The sequence below is a fragment of the Saccopteryx bilineata genome, chromosome 3 (assembly GCF_036850765.1).
Source record: "Saccopteryx bilineata isolate mSacBil1 chromosome 3, mSacBil1_pri_phased_curated, whole genome shotgun sequence".
Taxonomy (NCBI): domain Eukaryota; kingdom Metazoa; phylum Chordata; class Mammalia; order Chiroptera; family Emballonuridae; genus Saccopteryx; species Saccopteryx bilineata.
In genome coordinates this window covers 293,538,005-293,561,735 of record NC_089492.1, presented here as the reverse complement: position 1 = coordinate 293,561,735, position 23,731 = coordinate 293,538,005, and the positions used below count along the sequence as shown (strand labels likewise).

At 46.6% G+C, this 23,731-nt stretch overlaps 1 protein-coding gene and 1 pseudogene across 4 annotated transcripts in view; one reads left to right on the top strand and one right to left on the bottom strand.

Moving 5' to 3' along the window:
* Positions 1–915: 915 nt before the first annotated feature.
* On the bottom strand, positions 916–1,430 carry LOC136331813 (ubiquitin-like FUBI-ribosomal protein eS30 fusion protein; annotated as a pseudogene).
* Positions 1,431–2,427: 997 nt separating this feature from the next.
* ZNF274 (zinc finger protein 274) overlaps positions 2,428–23,731 on the top strand; it is a 35,557-nt gene continuing 14,253 nt past the window's right edge. Inside the window, exons 1-5 of one of the 4 annotated variants that reach the window (XM_066270798.1) lie at positions 2,428–2,491; positions 2,862–3,031; positions 3,173–3,249; positions 3,963–4,089; positions 5,150–5,245. In XM_066270798.1, coding sequence (XP_066126895.1) covers positions 3,217–3,249; positions 3,963–4,089; positions 5,150–5,245 — 256 coding nt within the window. In that variant the 5' untranslated portion in view covers positions 2,428–2,491; positions 2,862–3,031; positions 3,173–3,216. Of the gene's footprint in view, positions 2,492–2,861; positions 3,032–3,172; positions 3,250–3,962; positions 4,090–5,149; positions 5,246–21,136; positions 21,211–23,731 lie in introns of those variants that run through there. The other 3 variants (XM_066270799.1, XM_066270800.1, XM_066270801.1) reach the window with 3 other exon arrangements.

Sequence of the window (23,731 nt, the reverse complement as noted above, 5' to 3'; positions counted from 1 at the left end):
AAAACAAATTTAAAAAATAAGTCCTGAAACATAGTTAACAGGCAAGTGTACAAATGACCCAAAGGGAGGTTTAGGGCTGCTGAGACATGTGAGGAAACCCCATGTTAGAGGAGATTACACCAGGTCCTCAGCCTGAGGAGCACAGGAGAGCTTAAAACACCAAGGAGGAGAGAGGACATAGAGCCTTAACCCTGCAACCTGAAGAAGATTGGAAAACACCAGATACTGTAGTCTGAAGAAGGCAAGAGAATACTTCATCCTGGGCTCTCAAAGAAGGTGATGAAGCCCTGGGCCCAAGAAAGAGCACCTATTATACCTGGACAGTGACTTGTCCAATTTCCTAGACATGGGCGCCTCAGCTGACAGAAGATAATGGGCAAAGGACCCTGCCCATCCCACTCCTTCTCTCTGACAAATTCTTTGTTAACCAACCTTTAGGCAAGTTCTTCTGAGCCCTTTCCCCGACAAGGCTCATCTGTGTATTTCCAGTTTTAGCAAGAATAATGCTAAGTCAGTTTATCAAGAAATTCCCTTCCCTTACCTGACCCTTGGTGGCACAGTCAACTAACTATGCAGAGGTCCACAAACTCTGGCTCAGCTTGAGAACCCCACTTCCTCAAAGCACATATGAGAAGCAATCAATAAACACCTAGTGAAGCAACTACGAGTTGATGCTTCTCATCTCTCTCCCTCTCTAAAAAAATAAAAATAAAATTGCCAACCAAACTCCTCATTTCCAGGATTTCTCCCAGATTATATCCAGTCACCCTGGCCTCCAGCCAGAATCCCATCGACCTCCTAAAAACCTTGATGTCTCCTCTTTGTAACTTTCTATCCACCAGCCAGCAACCCCAACCCCACCCCAATCCAACTTGCTCCTTGTTTTTTTTTGTTTGTTTGTTTTTTGGGGGGCTAAGTGGCTTTATTAGAGAAAGCCAGGATTACAAAGGACTTAAGAGTTGGCATTGGGTCCCTTCTTCTTGCCAAAGGTGGGCGCAACATTGACAAAACGCCGGTTGTACTGCATCCGCCGCTTGGCCCGACCAGTCTTCTTCTTTTTCTCCTGTTTGGTCACCTTGGGGGGTCTACCCTCTTACTTTCCCAGCACGGGCCAAGGAGCCATGGACTTTACCTCCAAGCATGCTACCAGCTACTTCCAGAGTGGTCAGAGCCTCCACTCCACATTGGCAAAAGATAGCTTCATCCTCTAGTAGCGTTCCTGCCAGGAGGACGACTTAATCTTCTGGAGTGATGCCCTCCAGTGAGGCTACATGAGCCTTGATTTGCGCGACAGTCTCCTGGCCGATGACCTGAAGGGTGTGTAGCTCCTAGGCGCGGACAAAAAGCTGCATGTCGGCGACTGATCTGCACCTCTGCCTTTACCGCGAAGATGGAGTCGGAAAAGAGCCAACTCGCTCCTTGTTGATAAACCCCCAGTTTTGGTTGCATTCAGAATTAAGCCCAGGTTCCACAACGAAGTCTCTTTTTCCAAACTGTTACCATCTTTTATTGAATAAAATCTATTTTCATCGCTTTCACTTTCTGTCTACTGATGATTTCTCTTGGGCAACCTCCACCCCGCCCGGGTGCCTAGGTCACAATTAGTTTATAGGTCACCCTGCCCTTCTCCCCATAACTTGACTACATATTTAGCCCTTTTCTCTCTTTCTTCTCTGGGCTTGAAGGACATGCTTTCGAAAATGCCCCCCACACCCATTCTCTCGCAGGACCGTGGGCTGGTGTTAGTCACGCCTCCACCAACCCTTCCTGTCCTTCCAGTCCCACCCCTTTTGCTTCTATTCGATGAAAAGCCCCATTTACTACCGCCCTCCCAAAGGTTACGTCGTCCGGCAACACTCTCATCCAGGAACATGGGGGGATGTCCCTTCGCGCACCCATACCTGCTGCCCACACCACCCCCAATTCTAGAAACTTGGAGGACACGAGCTCCGCCTCCTAGAGATGGACCATCCTGTTCTAGCCCCTCCCTCACCCACCACATCCACAGTAGGCCTTAGCCACGATCCCTAACGCTTCCAGCCCGCTCTTCCTCCTACCGTAAGAATGTAATAATCATTCCCGCCCCCGTCCCCTTCTCCACCCAATCAAGCCTTAACCCACTCAGGACTTCCGGCACACCCTTCCCTCCCCCTCCCCCCAGTTTCCTCCAACGTCCGGCTTGCCCACCCATGGACGCCCTTCTGGCTGGGCACCAGCGTCACCGCTCACGCCAGAACTGAGACTTTGTGACCCGGCGTGTGCCACGCAGGGCCTCTCCTTGCCCAGCGGACCCGCTGGGAAAAATGGGTGTGGACCTTTCTGCGCGCGGGCTTCGCCGGCCGCCGGGAGCTATCCGGACAAGATGGCCCCCGCCTGGAAACGGCACGACGCGGCGCGCTGCGGGGGTGTCTGGGAGTTGTAGTCCGCGCTAGCTCGCTGACGCGCGTCGCCGGCGGAGAGACGAGCGCCATTGTGTGCCGAGCGCCGGTGAGTACGGCGGAAAACCTTCTCCCGTCGTGGGTTGTGCAGTGTCAGTTGGGGCGCTGTGATCGGTGACTGAGGGGAGCCCTAGAAAGAAGACCACTCCCTGCAGGCGTGGGCGGACTGAGGACTGGAGGCTACTCCTCCTTAATGAGGAACGTTGCAAGGGAGCTTCTGTCCCTTGGGGGAGATAGGCCTAAAGGTGTCTGTTAATAGGGAGAGACGACCCCATTAGGGCGTTTAGAGGTGTAGGGGGAGGTTTGGACTAGTCTTTTACCGTCGATGGGACCGTTTCCTGGCAGGTGACGGGGGTCTCCTGGTGTCGCCCTCACGCCCCTCCCAACTCCCAAATCCCATCCTCTTTTTTGTATGTGTTACAGGGACAGAGACAGAGAGAGGGACAAATAGAATTGGGAGAGAGATGAGAAGCATCCGTTCTTCATTGGCACCTTAGTTGTTCATTGATTGCTTTCTCATATATGCCTTGACCGTGGGGCTACAGCAGAGCGAGTGACCCCTTGCTCAAGCCAGTGACCTTGGGTCCAAGCTGGTGAGTTTTTTACTCAAACCAGATGAGCCTGCATTCAAGCAGGCAACCTCAGGGTCTTGAACCTGGGTCTTCTGCGTCCCAGTCTGATGCTCTATCCACTGTGCAACACTACCTGATCAGGTCCAAATTCCATCCTCTCAGGATTCAGCCTGTTCCTACAAGGCAGACAGAAGAGGAAGGAAGGTATGGCCGCCTGGCTTCCATTGGCGCGGTGCCTTGTGAGTATCTAGAGGCTTCTTGGCGGAGTTTTAGTGTACCCCTGGGTCGTGGGTGGCCAGAAGGTGGCCTGAAGGATATGCTCTCAGGTCCTAGAGCCTGGGGTTGATGGAGAGGGACTGGGCATGAGAAGCCTGCAGGGTGGAGGAGCCTCGGGTTGCTTTGTTTCCCAAGCAAGTGCTTACTGCCTAAGTCATTACATGGGATTCTAATTTATTTTTCCCAAAACCGGGGGGGAGTTGGGGTCAAATTCATATTGAGATTGCCAAGCTATTCTGGCACGAAAACTAGACACGACATGAACTCTCACTAAGGAGAAAAGGTAGGTTCTTGGCATGGGAAGGAAGTAGAAGCATCTTGGGCTGTGGGTAGGGGCTGAATTGAAGGCGTGGGTATGATGATTCAGCTCTGGAATTCCCTGGGATGGGACAGACACACTGACATCAATTGTGGAATCCCCAGGTTCATAAGAAATGGGTAGGTTTTCAGAAAAATGAAGAACCATCTTCAGCCTGATGTGTTGTCCTCTTCCTTGCTGTGACCTGAATAGGGTCGAGTTTGGGTTCAGTTCCAGACAAAAAGCAGGAACACATGATGAGACCCCCTGGAATACTGAGGTCACCTTGTAGACTGTGCCTTCATGTTCTCAGTTACCCTCGTCCTGTCAGTGTGAGAAATGACAGGCCCTGGCTGAACAGAAACCTGTGGATTTTAGGAATCAGTGACTTACGAAGATGTGACCCTGGGGTTTGCCCCAGAAGAGTGGAGACTGCTGGACCATGACCAGAAGTGCCTGTACAGAGAAGTGATGCTGGAGAACTACAGAAACCTGGTCTCAGTGGGTAAGGCTGGCCTCCATGTCAATAAAGATGTGCACTTTGCTGCACAAATGAGGTGCTACTGAAGTGTGTGTCTGCCTGGGCTCAGGCTTCGGGGGCCAGAGGGCAAGGGTCAAGGACCTGGAGCTTGAGGGAGAGGGCCTTACTTTGTACTCATGGGAAACGGCATCTTTACATTTGACTTCTCAAGTGTCATCTAGTCTACTCCTCAGAGGCCTTGAATGCCAGGGAGATGATCACAAGAATTTCAGAGAACAGCCTTACCAGGCAGTGGCGCACTAGATAGAGCGTTGGACTGGGATGCAGAGGACCCAAGTTCGAGACCCCAAGGTTGCCAGCTTGAGCACGGGCTCATCTGGGTTGAGCAAAGCTCACCAGCTTGGACTGAAGGTCACTGGCTTGAGCAGGGGGTTACTCAGTCTGCCGTAGCCCCCCAGTCAAGGCACATATGAGAAAGCAATCAATGAACAACTAAGGTGTCGCAATGAAAAATTAATAATTAATGATTAATGTTTCTCATCTCTCTCTGTTCCTGTCTGTCTGTCCCTATCTATCCCTCTCTCTGTCTCTGTAAAAAAATAAATAAATAAGAATTTCAGAGAACATAGTGTCAGTGTCCAATAAGCTCGAGAATATCCTCTCGGAGAGACCCTGATCCTTCCCATCTCCCTGTAGTTAGGGTCCACTTTTATTCTTAGATTAGTAACTGTATCATTGTGGAAGCAGGCATCACATCCCTATTAAAAGCAGAAAGAAAGAAGGGGTCAGGGCAGCTCAGGCTAGTGCTCTTTTTACAGCCGTCACATTTAGCAAAAACAACCCCCAAACAAACCCTGTGGACTCCGCTGACAGACTTCCCTTTGTGTCTTGCTGGCCAGAACTGGTTTTTGCTGCCACCTGGCCTAGTAAGGAAGCCCAGGAAAGCAAGCAGCTGACAAAGACAATGAATGGGTTATCATTAGTACCCTAGGCCAGAAGTCATGATCCTCTAGGGGCACAGCAGAAATTACCTTTTCTTCTGAACACAGACCCCCCCAAGCCCTGTCTGTTTTCCCTTGGGCAGAACATCACCTTTCCAAGCCAGATGTGGTATCTCAGTTAGAGGAGGAGGAAGAGCTCTGGTCGGTGGACAAAGGAGTTCCTCAAGACACCTTTCCAGGTGAGAACCAGGTCCATGGGAGTCCTGGTCGGGAATGGGCTGACTGACTGGTCAGGGACCAATGTTATAAAAAAAAAAGTGGACAGAGGAAACCCCAGGTAGCGTGCTGTGATGAGAGGCTGTAGACATGCTGGATCCTGCTTCGCCTTTTCCTCTGGCCTCAGAGGTGTTCTGCTTGCTTGAATGTGAACCTGTTCCTGGTGGTAGGTAGGCAGTAGGGGTTTCCTCACTCTGCTCCATTCATTGTCAACTGCTTTCCCCTCATGTATTCACCACTATCTGGGGTGTATTTCTGGTCAGATTTCTTTTTTTGTAAATGTTTACATACATGTATACAAATACACTGTTCCTGATTTAATAGTTCAAATTAATGATTTTTCCACTTTCCACCTTATGGTTGTGAGAAAGCAGTATCCATACAATCATTCTGTTTTTCACTATCAGTACTTTATTCAACAGAATTCATGAGATGTTCAACACTGAAACAAGTAGGCTCTGTGTTAGATGATTATGCCCAGCTGTAGGCTAACATACGTATTCTAAGTATGTTTAAGGTAGGTGGGGTTAACTGCACCTTCAACCTAGGATAGTTTTAATTTACAATAGGTTTATCAGAATGTAATCACATCATAAATCAAGGAACATTTGTATGTGTTTATGTTTTGGGGGTGTCCTTAACATAGATGAGTCTGCTTCATTCATTTTTAACAGATGCAGTGTAGTCCATGTTTTTTCTTTTTATGAACATTCAGGTTGCAGAAATATTTCCTTGTGTACCTTTGTTTTATACATTCAAGGTGCTTTCTCTTGTAGGTAGGATTTCTAGACATGAAACTTCAGAATCAACCAAAGATGTAAGCTATTCTGATAGCAGGCCCTGGCCAGTTGGCTCAGTAGTAGAGCATCAGCCTGGCGTGTGGAAGTCCCAGGTATAATTCCTGGTCAGGGCACACAGGAGAAGTGCCCATCTGCTTCTCCACCTTTCTCCCTCTACTTTCTCTCTGTCTCTCTCTTCCCTCCCTCAGCCAAGGCTCCATTGGAGCAAAGTTGGTCTGGGTGCTGAGGATGGCTCCATGGCCTCCACCACAGGCACTAGAATGGCTCCGGTTGCAGTGGAGCAGCACCCCAGATGGGCAAAGCATGCCCCCTGGTGGACATGCCCGGTGGATCCTGATGGGGCGCATGCAGGAGTTTGTCCCCCGCTTCTCACTACAGAAAAATACCCCAAAAAAATTCTGATAGCAATGAATTGCTGTATAAAATCATTTAAAAGGCCCTGGCCGGTTGGCTCAGTGGTAGAGCGTTGGCCTGGTGTGCAGGAGTCCCAGGTTCGATTCCCAGCCAGGGCACACAGGAGAAGCGCCCATCTGCTTCTCCACCCCTCCCCCTCTCCTTCCTCTCTGTCTCTCTCTTCCCCTCCCGCAGCCGAGGCTCCATTGGAGCAAAGATGGCCCGGGCGCTGGGGATGGCTCTGGGGATGGCTCTGTGGCCTCTGCCTCAGGCGCTAGAATGGCTCTGGATGCAACAGAGCGACATCCCAGAGGGGCAGAACATCGCCCCCTGGTGGGCATGCCGGGTGGATCCCGGTCGGTGCATGCGGGAGTCTGTCTGACTGCCTCCCCGTTTCCAGCTTCGGAAAAATGAAAAAAAAAAAAATCATTTAAAATACATGTACTTGCTCAAGTGCATGAGAGCTCCTTTTACCTTTCATTGGCAGTGCTTTGTAGTTGGTATTTTTAAGGTTTATAGATCTGATGTGAGAAAATAATTTGTTCGGTTTAGTTCACCTTTCCCTTGGGATATGACACATATTTTTATAAGTCCATAACAAACCATTTGTAGTTTTACTTCTGTGAGTTCAGATACTTTCCTCAGTACTCCTCCCTTTTTTTGGTGGATCTCTTGATGTTACGAATGTTAACATTGCAAATATATCAAACCAACACTTATCTTCTACCTTTACTTAGTTTCCATAAAGAAGATTCATGACCTGACTAGGCGGTGGCACAGTAGATACAGAGTCAACCTGGAGTGCTGAGGACCCAGGTTGGAAACCCCATGGTTGCTGGCTTGAAGCCCAAGGTTGCTGGCTTGAGCAAGGAGTCACTGGTTCAGCTTTAGCCCCCCTGGTCAAGGCACATATAAGAAAGCAATCAATGAACAATTAAAGTGCTGTAACTATGAGTTGATGCTTCTCATCTCTCTCCCTTACTGTTTCACTAAAAAGTTTTATGATTTCAGGTATTTATTTTTATTCCTATTCTGAGTGTCATATTCTCCATAGGCAGATTGTACAAATACATCTTTTTATCCTAGCATTTTTGGGTTTTGTTTAGCTGTTTTATTTATGTGGCATTTCTTTAGTGTCCATTTTCTGAGTAGGTTCTTCCGCTTACTGGAAACATCATTTTTATCGTGGACCAAATTCCCAGTCATTGAGTGTAGGCCTTCTTGACATCTTCTGCTCCCTTGATCTCTGTGTCTGAGTAAACAGTTGTAGTGTTATAAGTACTTATTGTCACTTTAACACAATTGGATAAATGGTGGTTTCTCTCATTATTATAAATCGATTTTCTTAGCTGTTCTCAAACACCTAATTTGCCAAATGAACTCTCATCATCAGCTTGGTAGGGGTCATTGAGAAAATCATGTTAGAAAATGAAATATGTTTGATTGGATTGAGCAACCACTTGGTGCATATTTGGTGTGTCTATTTGAGTTTTGACCAAGGGTCCGAAGAGGAGTCTGGCCTCACTCTTCTGTCAGGCCTTGCAAATACTGCTGGGCTATCAATGTTGTGGTGGATATTACTGCTCAGATTAATCCTCTCCTGCAGTCTTGTGTAGTTGTAAAATGAACTTTGTCATACTGCTAAATTATCTTCATTCATTTTTGCAGTACAACGTCATTTTATCAGCAAGTATGAAGTGGGAGACGATCATATGAATCTTTTTTTTTTTTTACTCTTTGGGCAATCATGTAACTACATTATTCACAACTGGTACCTCTCAAAACACTGAAATTGAGAATGTGAAGAGTGATTGGTCTGGGTTTAGATGAGTTTGATTGTACTTTGACTCAAAGCTTTTTTTTTTCTGGATAAATAATCTGGCACTTTTTTAAAAAAGATTTTTATCGATTTTTTTTTTTTTAACAGACAGAGTCAGAGAGAGGGATAGATAGGGACAGACAGACAGGAACAGAGAGAGATGAGAAGCATCAATCATCAGTTTTTCGTTGCAACATCTTAGTAGTTCATTGATTGCTTTCTCATATGTACCTTGACCGCAGGCCTTCAGCAGACCGAATGACCCCTTGCTCGAGCCAGCGACCTCAGGTCCAAGCTGGTGAGCTTTGCTCAAACCAGATGAGCCTGCACTCAAGCTGGCGACTTCGGGGTCTCAAACCTGGGTCCTCTGCATCCCAGTTCGACACTCTATGCACCACCACCTTGTCAGGCTCGATTTTGTTTTTTTTTTAAAGAGAAGTAGGAAGGACTAGCAAGCATCAACTTGTAGTAGTTGCTTTTTTTTAAGCTAGTAAAAGGGAGGCAGAGACAGACATGAGAGATGAGAAGCATCAACTCCTAGTTGTGTTACTTTAGTTTTTCATTGATTGCTTCACATGTCCTTTGACCAAGGGTCTCTAGCTGAGCCAGTGACCCTTTGCTCAAGCCAATGACGTTGGGCCTCAAGCCGGCAACCTTGAGTTTTTGAACCTGGGACCTCAGTGTCTTAGGTGGATGGACACTATCCCATGCGTGGCCAACAGGTTTTGCCCCCGGGTCAGATTAGAAAGAAAACTTTTTTCACTGGCCAGATGAAATACTAAAATTAAAAAATGTTAAATACAAAAATGATTCATTTAAGTAAATAATTTTATTATGTAATTTGTTTATTAATAAATAAATGAATGAAAAAAACTTTAATATACAGTATTATTTTAATAAAAATATATTTTAATATAAATATTATTACATACTGTATAAATATCCAAAGTGTATTGCAATCAATAGAAACAATATTTAATTGATAGAATGAGCTTGAAGGGGTTATATCACAAATAAAACAATTATTTCATTTTACAAACAGCCTGGACACGTTTTCAGTTATCAACTGCAGCTATTGTCTATGCTACAATGCCACTTGATTCAGCACGCTTGACCACAAAAATAACAAATTGTTTGACCTTGGGTTCGCACTGGCAAACTCCACCTAAAAGAATGTGGGTTTCACATCGCCGCTAAACATCAAACAGTTCATATCGAGTACAGACGAGTACCAAAGTTGTAAATCTTTTTTTTACAAAGACAGAGAGACAGAGGGATAGGGATAGACAGACAGGAACGGAGAAATGAGAAGCATCAATCATTAGTTTTTCATTGCGCATTGCGACACCTTAGTTGTTCATTGATTGCTTTCTCATATGGGTCTTGACCATGGCCCTTCAGCAGACCGAATAATCCCTTGCTCAAGCCAAGGACCTTGGGTCCAAGCTGGTGAGCTTTTGATCAAACCAGATGAGCCCACGCTCAAGCTGGTGACCTCGGGGTCTCGAACCTGGGTCCTTGGCATCCCAGTTCGACGCTCTATCCACTGCGTCACCGCCTGGTCAGGCTTAAATCTTTATAATGGAATTTTTTAAAAAAATAAAGAAGTGTCATGAATTCATTTAACCAATTATTGTTAAGTTAACCCCAGATTAGTCACATGCGGAATTTTTTTCCCCATATCGCTATCTTAAATATCTCAATTTCCAATAATTAAAGACGCTTTCGTTTCTGAGTAGCTGAGATTTTAAAGTAGTGGAGAATATTAAAAATTTAATCGCGGGTCACATAAACTCATTACACAGGCCAGATGCGGCCTTCGGGTTGTATGTTGGCCATGGCTGCTTGATCCACTGTGCCACCACTTGTCAGGTGGTACTTTCTAATAAATGAACATCAGTAGCCACAGTTACCCCTCCCTAACCTCTGAAGGTGGTCATAGGGATTTTCTCCTTTGAACAGTTAAGACAGTGATATAATCATAGAAGTACCCTTGTTATAATGGGCTGATGGCATTCATTTTTTAGAACTTTTACATCAATATTCAAAAATTAAGTTGGGGAGGTGCATGGTTTATATCTTTTGTGTTTGTGCTGGCTTACTAATGGATGCTCTCCTTTCCGTATGTTCTTTGTGCTTTAATACAGGAGATGCTGAACTGCCTGCTTCTGGCAGCATTCAGCTGTGAAATCTGCCTAGCCCCTTTCTTTGGTGATGACCCATTTGACATAATGTAGGCACTGGAATCCGACTCTCGGCGCCTTTTTTCTGGACAGTGTGTTTCAGAATTGATGGCTCAGCATTAGTTCTTTGTTTCCTTTTGTTTTCCATATCCAAAGTCATTCCTTTCATTCCCTACAGTGAATACTTCCATTGAAACTATTAGCACACGTCACAAACTAGACCTCACCTGGAAGGTCCCCAGCCACACAAGCACTGTATATGTGCCCACCATGATTTCTGTTTTCCTGATTGTTCCCTTGATCCAGCCTCCTATAGTTCTGTCCATCTTTGTGTCTCTGGCTGTGTCAGGGGTGTGTCTCATCTTCCATGAAGCTTAAGTCCTATGTCCTGAGAGGCCAAACCTTCCAGCCATACACTTCTGCCTGATTTAGTAGTTTCCTGTAACTTCCTGCCATGTGAGGCTTTAGGCACTTGTGGTTCTGCATGTTTCTGATGACAGGAGATTCAGGAGGGGTGCCCCAGAGCAGAGGCCATGTGCAAGGAGGCTTCTCAGGACACAGTCTTCTGCGTGGGCCTGAGGTCACAGATGCCTGACTTCGTCTCTGCTCTGTCAGGGTCCCCACTATTTCACAAATAACCTGTGAAAGCCCTCCCATGTCCTGTGCAGCACATTAAACACTTTGGACGTAAACCAAAGATCTAGCATAACCTCCTGCTATTATAGTCTTTGTAGTCTAGTAGTTTACAGCCTTCTACAAGTTACAAAGATGTAACTGTGTAAACAGATAAGTAGCGGTCAATATTTGAGGAAAAGAATGGTCTAAAGCTGGAGCAGTGGGAAATTAGAGTAGCTGGTTGGGAGACATAGAGGTTTTGTTTTTCTTATGTTGAACTAATTTTTTTTTTTTTTAAACAGAGACAGAGTCAGAGAGAGGGATAGACAGGGACAGACAGGAACAGAGAGATGAGAAGCATCAATCATTAGTTTTTCTTTGTGCGTTGCAACACTTTAATTGTTCATTGATTGCTTTCTCATACGTGCCTTGACCGCAGGCCTTCAGCAGACTGAGTAACCCCTTGCTTAAGCCAGCGACCTTGGGCTCAAGCTGGTGAGCTTTTGCTCAAACCAGATGAGCCTGTGCTCAAGCTGGCAACCTCGGGGTCTCGAACCTGGGTCTTTTGCATCCCAGTCCGATGCTCTATCCATTGAGCCACCACCCGGTCAGGCTGAACTAATATTTTTAACAAAAGAGTTACATGATTAGTACAAATAACTCCCTAATAACTTTCACCCAGATCCAATAGTTTGGAACTGTCCCATGAAGTGGCCCATTCTATGAATGAAAGGGAACTTAGAAGTTTGTAAGCCAGTTGAATGCACCTGTCTGAACCTCAGGAATGAGGCCTGGGCAGTGGATAAAATTATACAATTATTAATATAATTATACAATAGTAGGTGTTTGGAATGGTATACTTTACTGTTGGAGGGTTCAATCATCTTTTGCCCAACACTGGTATTGTTATGCCTATTAATTTGGAAAACTGGGAATGAATGGAAAGCTGGGCCTTTCTTTTCTTTTTTTTAAATTTCTTTTTTTAATTGATTTTTAGTGAGAGGAAGGGAAAGACAGACAGAGACAGGAACATCAATCTGTTCTTATATGTGCCCTGACCAGGGATTGAACCAGCAACTTCTGTGCTTCGGGACGATGCTCTTAACCAGCTGAGCTATCCAGCCAGCGCAAGCTGGGCCTTTCTGATGCAGCTACGTTTGCATGCCTCATTGGCTCCCTGTGGTAGCAAAAGTGGCAGCATGGCATTGGTTGAAGTAGAAGGAAATGGTAAACAAGACAGATGGCATTCATCTTCAAATAGGTAGTGATTTGGAAAAGACGTTGTGAAGATAAGGAATGTGGAGAAAATATGGCACTCAAATCTTCAGCCATCACATGGTGTTTTTTCATGGAAGTATTGCCATATGTGTGATTCTAATAGAACACTTGACACCTAATCTACTATAGATTTAATCATTAGGGAAGCAATGGAATGGAGACATTATTTTGAAGGTTATGATTATAGGAAAGCCTGCAGGACATTTAACTTGTCAATAAATTAAGCAGGAGATGAACACCTACAAATATGGATGCGGTAGCTCTCAAAGTAGTATTAACATTAGTAGAAAAAAGTAGGAGATTGTTTTGTTGGGAGGAAGAGAAGGAAATCTAGATTTCATCTTTTGTGTAGCCTGCGGGGACTGACATTGGAATAAAGCAAATGTGGGGAATAAGAAATCAGTTGCTGGCCTGACCTGTGGTGGCGCAGTGGGATAAAGCGTCGACCTGGAACACTGAGGTTGCTGGTATGAAACCTTGGGCTTGCCTAGTCAAGGCACATATGGGAGTTGATGCTTCCTGCTCCTCCCCCTTCTCTCTCTTTCTCTGTCTCTATCTCTCTCCCCCCTCTCTCTAAAAATCAATAAATAAAATATTTAAAAAAAAAAGAAATCAGTTGTTTTATGCAAGGGCTAGTACACTCAAGAACAAGACTGAATGAATGTATTTAGTGTCAAATCTTGTTTTCCACCTAGTCTTAGCCTACTTTAACAAAGACGGGGCTCACGTGGAGACTAACATGCAGAGACTGAATGGAGGAAGTCATTTTCATGAGGGTTTTTTTTTGTTTGTTTTTTGTATTTTTCTGAAGCTGGAAACAGGGAGAAACAGTCAGACAGACTCCCGCATGCGCCTGACCGGGATCCACCCGGCACGCCCACCAGGGGGCGATGCTCTGCCCCTCCGGGGCATCGCTCTGTTGTGACCAGAGCCACTCCAGCGCCTGGGGCAGGGGCCAAGAAGCCATCCCCAGTGCTCGGGCCATCTTTGCTCCAATAGAGCCTCGGCTGCGGGAGGGGAAGAGAGAGACAGAGAGGAAGGAGAGGGGGAGGGGTGGAGAAGCAGATGGGCGCTTCTCCTGTGTGCCCTGGCCGGGAATCGAACCCGGGACTTCTGCACGCCAGGCCAACGCTCTACTACTGAGCCAACCAGCCAGGGCCCATTTTCATGAGTTTTATTTGTTTTTTTAATTTAAGATTGGTTTATAGACTTGTTTTCTTAGGTGCCTCCAAATTTTATCTTTTTATTTATTGATTTTAGGGGTGGGAGGAGAGAGAAACAGGAACATTGCTCTGTTTCTGTATGTGCCCTGACTGGGGGTCAAACTGGCAACTGGAGCACTTCGGCATGGTTCTCTAACCAACTGAACTAACCGGCCAGGGCATAAGTTTTTCAACATGAGAACTCAAAGAGGGACAAAATTCCAGGAATATGATCATAGTAGGAAATGTTTCTGGTCTGATTCAGTCAGTTTTGAGAGAATTCATACTGGAGAAAAAAAATCTAGTCTTACAGAAACGTTCTTATACCAAAAAATTACACCTGAGTATTCTGAAATGGTGGAAATGAGATTTTTGTGGAGAAAGTTTCAGGCATAGCTCTTACTCAACATCATAAGTCATACTGGAGAGCGCTGGAGAACAGAATCAATGTTAGGAAGGTTTTAAGAGTCACGGATCCCACTGGCAACCTCTTCAGTAGGAGTCCTCATTGTGATCAGCATCAGAGGACTCATATGAGAGCAGACCTACAATGTAATCTGTGCAGGCAAACCATAGCCTTAGCTCTTACCTTACCTGACAAGCAAATAAAAAAACTTGACACTGGAGAGAACCAACTGAACTGAATAATAATGAAACATTTTACTCTTTTTGCACCATGTAAGTCATACAGAGGCAATTACATAACACTGATGATAAAAATATACAAATAAAACAGGTCCTGTCTTTTCCAGTTTGTTCTGTTCTCTGACCTGAATATCTAGAACAAGTATTAAATAATATATTATGAGTGAGAATAGGCATCCATATTCCAGTTTCTAATGTATGTCCCCAGTTGCTAAGACAGTCACAGAATCTAGCTCAGGAAATGGTATTATTGAGTGAATAAATGCTTGTTGAAGAGGCAACAGGACATTCATTTTCAAAGAGAGAACACTTTGAAGACAAGGCCAGAGGTCTGAGATGGAATAGATGGTGTTATGAAGAACTCCGAGAGACTCACAGCCTTGGAGACTGAGGCAAGGAGTCCAGGATCATGAGCAACTATCAAACATGTTAGCAGGAACCCAGCCTAGCAGAGTGTGGTCACACACCTAATGTGCCATCTTTACTTCAGAACACTTTTTTATGTCCTCTGTCTCCTTCCACCTATTTGTTCTATAAGACTCATGTACTCTTTCCACATTCTTCTATCTGGGGAGCACCCTCCTGGATGTCCAGATGTATTACCCAGGGTAATTTCAGTGCCATCTTTAATTTTTTCCTTGGTCACCTGCAGCTAGTGGCTACTGTGTTGGACAGTGCTGCTCTAGAGGTGGAAAGGTGACATTAATTGAGCAGATGCTTTGAGATGACAGTTAGTGCTATGAGGAGAAGTGAAACAATGGTGTATGTCAGGGGTGGTGGGAAGGTGTGGGTGGTTTAGAACTGGGCAGGAAGACATCTCTGAGGAGGTGACATTTGAGCGGAAAGTTGGATGGGGGAAGATGTTAGAAAAGAGTACCAGGCAGGCAGGTGGCAAGTATGGAGACCTCTGGATGAAATGCACTTGGGCACATCTGAAAGGAAGATGGCTGTGGGAAGTGCCCTTTGGTGTAAAGGGCATGAAAAGAACAGGGTTTGAATCCCAGCTGCTGTGTTCTCACTTGGGACCTTGGGTAGGGTTCCTAGTCTCTACCAACATGGATCTTCTTTGTGTAAAAGTTGGACACTGGTTTACTGGGACAGTATTGGTATAAAGTACAGGCCTTCCTGAAAATGGTAGTTACTGTTGCTAATTTGAAGACCTTGACCGATGTAAAGGTGATCGGCGAAAACCTTCAGCAGAGCCTTCTCTGGACCTGCCTTGAAGGTTTCCGGTTCACAAGATCCCGCTGACAGCCTTAGCAGTCCAGTGGGGCTGGGGCTGTGTGTGTCTGTGTGTCAGAGATGGAGAGGGACAGACAGACAGGAAGGGGGAGAGATGAGAAGCATCAATTCTTCGTTGTGGCTCCTTAGTTGTTCATTGATTGCTTTCTCATATGTGCCTTGACTGGGAGGCAATAGCAGAGCGAGGACCCCTTGCTTTAGCCAGTGAACATGGAGTTATGTCTATGATCCCACACTCGAACCAGTGACCCCACACTCAAGCTGGTTGAGCCTGCGCTCAAGCTGGTGACCTTGGGGTTTCAAACTTGAGTTCTCTATGTCCCAGTCCAGTGCTCTATCCACTGTGCCACTGCCTGCTCAGGCTGCAGTGGGGTTGTTAAATGGTCATTGTAATTAGGTAACTACTATTCTTATGAACTAGTAGCAGCATTATACCTGGTTAGTCAACAGCGTTCACTAGGAAATTTCACTGTGAGGGAGATAGCTTACCTTGGAAAGGGAGCAGAGGAAAGAGAGAAGGAACATGACAAGAAAACGGCAGTTCCGTCCTCCTTTACTACATGCTGGACCTGACCGTGGGTACTTAATAACCTAAGGCAGGGGTCCCCAAACTTTTTACACAGGGGGCCAGTTCACTGTCCCTCAGACCATTGGAAGGCCGGACTATAAAAAAAACTATGCACACAGCACATATCTTATTTTAAAGTAAAAAAAACAAAACAGGAACAAATACAATATTTAAAATAAAGAACAAGTAAATTTAAATCAACAAACTGACCAGTATTTCAATAGGAACTATGGACCTGCTTTTGGCTAATGAGATGGTCAATGTGCACCTCTCACTGACCACCAGCCATTTATTCTGGAAGTGCGGTGAGGGCCACAGTTTGGGAACCCCTGACCTAAGGTAAGGAAACCTTGCCCAAAGACTTGAATTTGAACAACCCAGTAGGGAAATAGGGAATTTCAGGTGAATGGATTACATTGCTCAAATGACCCCGGAGTCATTCAGCTGGTTGGTTGAAAGCCAGTATTGCTACTGCACAGATGGTTCAACCAATGATTTTATGACTTACGCTGCAAAAGCAAAGATCTTTCAGTAGAAACCTTACTCTGAATATTGAGCTTTTCCTGGACTAGTGTTTGGTGGAATAATATGTCTCGCAGTTCTGGGCAGTGGCCAGGCCTCGTAAATAACCAACACTATGCTGTACCATGTTGCCAGAGTTGTTATTATTTTTTAAAAGACTTTATTTATTCATTTGAGAGAGAGAAGAGGGAGAGGAGCAGGAAGCATCAACTCCTATATGTGCCTTGACCAGGTAAGCCCAGGATTCCGAACTGGTGACCTCAGCGTTTCAGGCCAATCTTTTTATCCACTGTGCCACCACAGGTCAGGCGCCAGAGTTATTTTTTTGATACCTTTTTCTGTGTTCTCCCATCCACCGAGCCTACAGAATGTCCATTTGTGTCTCCTATTCCTGGTAAGACTTAGAAGACAGATACTCTTGAGATGAAACTCAAGATAACTGCCCATCTATGGACTAATGCTGTGTTCTGAGTGTGTTTAAGGTAGGCTGGGCTCAGCTATGAGATTCAGTGGGTTAGGTGTATTAAATGAATTTTCAACTTATGATGGGTTAATAAGATTTTAAGGTGAAGAGCATCTTGGAGCTGCAGCTGTTGAGGATGATTTTGTGCAGCCCCAAGCCGGTGGCTGGGTCGGTCAGTCAAGGTTTGTCCCAGTGCAGTGAGAACCCATTTCCATCCCCCCTGCCAGCTGTTCAACTTAAGAGCTTCAGTTTTTCTGGTAAGGGTTACCTTAAATAGTGATTTTTCAGCGTTTTGTTTTTACAAAAAAAACCTTTATTTTTAGTGAGAGGGAGAGAAACATCAATTTGTTGCTCTACCTAATCCATGCATTCAGTGACCGACTCCTGCATGTGCCCAGAGCCAGATGAAACCTGGAACCGTGGCACATCGGGACGGTGCTCCAGACGAACTACCCGGCCAGAACTGATTTTCAATGTTTTTATCTCATGGCGCACATGAACTGATTAATGACTAAGTTCTGCGGCACACCAAAATAGTATTTTGTGCCAATTTTTTTTTTCTTTCATATTAGTGAGAAGGAGGGGAGGCAGAGAGACAGACTCCCACATGTGCACCGACCGGGATCTACTCGGCAAGCCCACTACCAGGCAATGCTTTGCCCATCTGGGGCCGTTGCTCTGTTGCAACAGAAGCCATCCTCAGTGTCCGAGGCCAACTCGCTTGAGCCAATTGAGCCATGGCTGCCGCAGAGGAAGCGAGAGAGAGAGAGAGAACAGGGAAGGGTGGAGAAGAAGATAGTTTCGTGTGCCCTGACTGGAAGGGAATCAAGCACGGGACCTCTGCACGCCGGGCCAATGCTCTACCACTGAGCCAACCAACCAGGGCCATTTTTGCCAATCTTGAACAAAAGAAATTAGGTATAATTTTGATTCATTCATACCAGACAGTTACTGCTTTATTGGCTATTGTTACGTTTTTATTTCACAAGAGAGGTCACTCACTGCCCCTAAAGAGTCAGGTACTACATATTTTTAAAACTGGTTGAAAATCGCTGCCTAGAGGGCTTGGAATGCTCCAAGGGATGAGAGACTTAGTCTTAGAAGACTAAGGTGCCTAGAATGATACCCACCAGCTTCCAGGCTTGTGGCCCATCTGATTTCCTGCATGGCACTCAGCAAATGCTTTATGATAACTACCAAACCTGTGTTAGCCTTTAGGGCTGCTACAGCCCGGACAATTGGGTTGCAGATCCGCTGAGCTCTCAGCACCATAAGGATAGGCAGCGTTCCTGGCACCCAAACCTGTAAAGGTTCTACAGATAAAACAGTTAACATTTTTTTTGTGTGTGTGACAGAGACAGTGAGTCACAGAGAGGGACATATTGGGACAGACAGACAGAAAGGGAGAGAGATGAGAAGCATCAGTTCTTCGTTGTGGCACCTTAGTTCATTGATTGCTTTCTCATATGTTCCTTGACCAAGGGTGGAGTGGAGGCTACAGCAGAGGAAGTGACCCCTTGCTTAAGTCATTGAACTTTGGGCTCAAGCCCGTGACCATGGAGTCATGTCTATGATCCCACACTCAAGTCAGCGACCCTGCTCTCAATTCAGCCTGTGACCTCGGGGTTTTGAATCTAGGTCCTCCATGTCCCAGTCCAATGCTCTGTCCAGTGCGCCACCATCTGGTCAGGCTAGAGTTAACATTTTTGAGCGACTGTTCAGTGCAAGATTTTCAGGAAGCACCCTGAAAATCTTGGGGTGTCCCCAAGGATACGAAGATACTAAATTCATAACCAAGCGCTTGGTGACCAGCTAGATTGAAGTGTGTCTACTTGATATGCCAAGGTCATTGGTCAAGGCACATTGTAGGTGTTGGCCAGAGGGTGCATGAATAGGTAGAGCAACAGGTTGATGTTTGTCTTTCTAGAATGAAAATAAATTCATTACCAACATTAAAGTAGAAATGAGTAAAACTGGGATGTGGTAGTGGGTAGAGGTAGAATAAAAGGAACCAAGCAGTTATTTTAAGGGAGAAGATACTAAATAAAAATACCTTCAGCCTGACCAGGCCATTGCACAGTGGATAGAGCATCAGACTGGGAGGCAGAGGACCCAGGTTCGAAAACCTGAGGTTGCCGGCTTGAGCGCGGGCTCATCTAGTTTGAACAAGGCTCACCAGCTCGAGCACACGGTTGCTGGCTTGAGCAAGAGGTCACTCGCTTTCCTGTAGCCCCCTGGTCAAGGCACATATGAGAAAGCAATCAGTGAGCAACTAAGGTGCCACAACGAATAATTGATCCTTATTTCTCTTCATTCCTATCTGTCCCTCTGTCTCTGTCACACACAAAAAGAAAAATACCTCCGAATAACGAAGGAGTGGAGTACAAAACTAACATTTTTAGAAATTAGAAAGCAGTGAAGTAATACAGAGAATGAAGGTTGTTTTTAAGGGTCTTGCATGATTACTGTTCAAAATGTTGCCTGTTGTCTAGTGTGGAGCTGTTCGAGAGCCACCCGGGATACCACACAGGGCCGTTAGTCGGGCACTGTCCCTGGCTTCCTGAGTTACATTCAGAGGAAAATTTCAAGCCTTAGGAACTTCAATTTAAAGAAACATAAATGAACCCTACTTTGAAATCCAGAATTTGAATGGGGGCAGGATGAAAAGAACAGGAAGGAAATTAAACACTAAACATAACGATGGATATTTATAAATAAGTTAGGGATGGGAAGCCCCCAAAGGAAACTAATTCAGAAGCTCATGTTTGGATAAGAGGTTGGAAACGGCAGGTCAAACATCTGTCATGCTTACCGAGGGGGAAGAAAGTCGCCTAAAACATAGGACGGGCCCTGACCGGTTAGCTCAGTGGCAGAGCGTCGGCCTGGCGTGCAGGAGTCCCGGGTTCAATTCCCGGCGAGGGCACACAGGAAAAGCGCCCATCTCCTTCTCCACCCCTACCCCTCTCCTTCTTTTCTCTCTCTCTCTTCCCCTCCCGCAGCCAAGGCTCCATTGGAGTAAAGTTTGCTCAGGTGCTGAGGATGACTCTGTGGCCTCTGCCTTAGGTGCTAGAATGGCTCTGATTGTGGCAGAGCGACGCCCCAGATGGGCAGAACATCGCCCCCTGGTGGGTATGCCGGGTGGATCCGGGTCAGGTGCATGCGGGAGTCTGTCTGACTGCCTCCCCGTTTCCAACTTCAGAAAAGTACCCCCCCAAAAAAACAAACAAACATGGGGCCCTGGCCGGTTGGCTCAGCGGTAGAGCATCGGCCTGGCATGCGGGGGACCCGGGTTCGATTCCCGGCCAGGGCACATAGGAGAGGCGCCCATTTGCTTCTCCACCCCCCCCCTTCCTCTCTGTCTCTCTCTTCCCCTCCCGCAGCCAAGGCTCCATTGGAGCAGGGATGGCCCAGGCACTGGGGATGGCTCCTTGGCCTCTGCCCCGGGCGCTAGAGTGGCTCTGGTCGCGGCGGAGCGACGCCCCAGATGGGCAGAACATCGCCCCCTGGTGGGCGTGCTGGGTGGATCCCGGTTGGGCGCATGCGGGAGTCTGTCTGTCTCCCCATTTCCAGCTTCAGGAAAAAAAAGGAAGGAAAAAAAAAAAAAAAAACATGGGACAGGCTAGCTCAGCAATAGAGCATCGGCCCAGCATGTAAAAGGCCCGTGTTCAATTCCTGGCCAGGGTGCACAAGAGAAAGCCCATCTGCTTCCCCACCCATCCCCCTCTTTATTTCTATCCCTCCGTTTCCCTCCCGCAGCCAAGGTTCCATTGGAGCAAAATTGGCCCAGGCGCTAAGGACAGCTCCATGGCCTCCGCCTCAGGCGCTAAATAGAGCTCAGTTGTTGAGCAACAGCCCAAGATAGGGCATTCCCCTCTGGTGAGCATGTCAGGTGGATCCCCGTCCAGCGCACGAGGGAGTCTGTATGTCAGCCTCCCCCCTTCTCACTTCAGAGAAATACAAAAATAAGAAAAACCATGGATCAGGACTGACTGTGACCCGCAAAGGCCCAGAGTTGCGGATATAACTCCGGACCTGTTGTGCAATTCGGGCCTCCCAGCGCCGCCCTGCGGCGGCCCCACCCCACTCGGGGCAGGTCCCGGCCCCTGCCGCTCACGCTCACTTCCGGGACAGCGCGCCGGCGACGTACAGCTCTTGCCAGTTCTGTGCGAAAGTGACGCCGCGACCCTGGACGAGCCAGGTTTGAAGGACGTGGGGAGGTGGGAGGGAAACCAGGAAGCACTACGGGAAGCGGGGGGTGCCGAAATGAGTTAGGAATGCCGTGCGCGTTGGCGTGGCGAAGGTGACAGCGTTCTCCTTACGCCGGGGCCCAGTAGGACGGACTTGCAGGGCTGGGAAGTGTGCGCGGAAGTTCTGCCAGCGCCGTCACAGGGTCGGGGGAGGGGACAGGCGCGAAACGCCCAGCAACACACCGAGCCAGACCATAGGGGCGTGGCCCAAGCCGTACCCATATTGACTTGTCGGTGCCGGAAGTGGGCACCGCGGAGCCTCCTGGGAGTTGTAGTTCGCCGTGGCGGAGCTCAGCACACGTTTCTGGGCCAAGAGGAAGTTGTGGATCTGCAATTTTTCCGTGTTAGAGAGAGGCACTGAAGGTGCAGGCAGCGCCCACTTTTTTGGGGGGAGGGGAACAGTGGTGGAGCCCAAAGCGCTCTGGGTTTGTTTTTATTTCTTAGTTGATTTTAGAGAAACTTTTTTTTTTTGTATTCACCTTGTGTGTGCTCTGACTGGGAATGGAACACAAAACTTTGGAGGTTTTTTTTTTTTTTAATTTTAATTTTATTTTATTTATTCATTTTTAGAGAGGAGAGAGACAGAGATAGAGAAGGGGGGAGGAGCTGGAAGCATCAACTCCCATATGTGCCTTGACCAGGCAGGCCCAGGGTTTCGAACCGGCGACCTCAGCATTTCCAGGTCGATGCTTTATCCACTGCGCCACCACAGGTCAACTTTGGAGGTTTTTTATTGTTTGTTTGGGTTTTTTGGTTTGTTTTTAAAGAGAAAGAGAGAGAGATAGATTGATAGGGACAGACAGGAATGGAGAGAGATGAGAAGCATCAATCATCAGTTTTTTGTTGTGACACCTTAGTTGTTCGTTGATTGCTTTCTCGTATGTGCCTTGACTGCGAGCCTTCAGCAGACCGAGTAACCCCTTGATCGGGCCAGCGACTTTGGGCTCAAGCTGATAAGCTTTGCTCAAACCAGATAAGCCCGTGCTCAAGCTGGTGACCTCGGAGTCTCGAACCTGGATCCTCCGCATCCCGGTTCGACACTCTATCCACTGCGCCATCGCCTGGTCAGGCTGTTTGTTTTTTTGAGAGAGAAATGAGAAGCGTCAACTCTACTTGTGTCCCTTTTTTTTCTAACTTTTTTTACAGAGTCAGAGAGAGGGACAGACAGGAACAGAGAGATGAGAAGCATCAATCATCAGTTTTTCGTTGCGACACCTTAGTTATTCATTGATTGCTTTCTCATATGTGCCTTGACCGTGGGGCTACAGCAGACCGAGTAACCCCTTGCTCTAACCAGCGACCTTGGGTCCAAGCTGGTGAGCTTTGCTCAAATCAGATGAGCCCGCACTCAAGCTGGTGACCTCGGGGTCTCAAATCTGGGTCCTCGGTATCCCAGTCCGATGCTCTATCAGGCTGCTTGTGTCCCTTTGTTTTTTTAATTGCTTTAATTCAGCTGTTCTCAACCTGTGGGTCGCGACCCCAAGCCATCGGAAAATACATAATGCATATCAGGTATTTACATTCCGAATCATAACTGTAGCAAAATTACAGTTATGAAGTAGCCACCAAAATTATTTTTTGGTTTGGGGTCACCACAACATGAGGAACTGTATTGTGGGGTCACGGCATTAGAAAGGTTGAGAACCACTGCTTTAATTGCTTCTCGTACTTGCCAGTGACTCCTTCCTCAAGCTAGTAACCTTTGGTTTCAGGCCATCGACCTTTGGGCTCAAATTAGCGATCTTGGAATCATGTTTGGTACATCCTGAACTGAGCTACCTGGCCAGGGAGTTCCCCTGGTTATGCATGTTGGTGTCTGAGTGCCTTTTGATCATTATCTGCCAAAGCTGGGCAGTCAGTTTACCTCAACTGCTGCTGTCCCTCCCTAGTGATTTTCTGTCCTGCCGTTTTACTTCGGGGGGAGCTTTCCTGTGTTGTAATAATGCATCCCTTGTGTTTGGTAGAGGCCGTAAGGCAGGCAGGAAGGGGTATGCTTTTCCTCAAAAAGTGGGAAGGTTCTGATTGGAGTTATGGGATTCAGGAATCAAAAAAAAATTGATGGTGTCATTAACCAAATGGGCTTATTGCAACAGGTCCAAGTTCTATTGTCATATATAGTCTAGCATTTGTCTCTGAATATTCGTTCTCCCGTCTTCATCTCCAGCTAGCTCCTTGGCCATGAGTAAATTAACCTATATTTAATAGGAGGGCATTCTTTGCTAAGCTTTAAGTCAGTGCTGTTAAGTTCCTTTCCAAGTAAAGTTGTGCTAGCCACTTACACTTAACGGCAAGGGTTATAGTGCACATTTGCTCATATAAACCGTTTCTGTCTTTATTTTTACTTATTTTATTTGAGGGGGGGGGGGACAGACAGAAAGGAGGGGAGAGATGAGAAGCATCAATTCTTTCTTGGGGCTCCTTTGTTCTTTGATTGCTTCCTCATATGTGCCTTGACCCAGGGGTGGTAGTGGT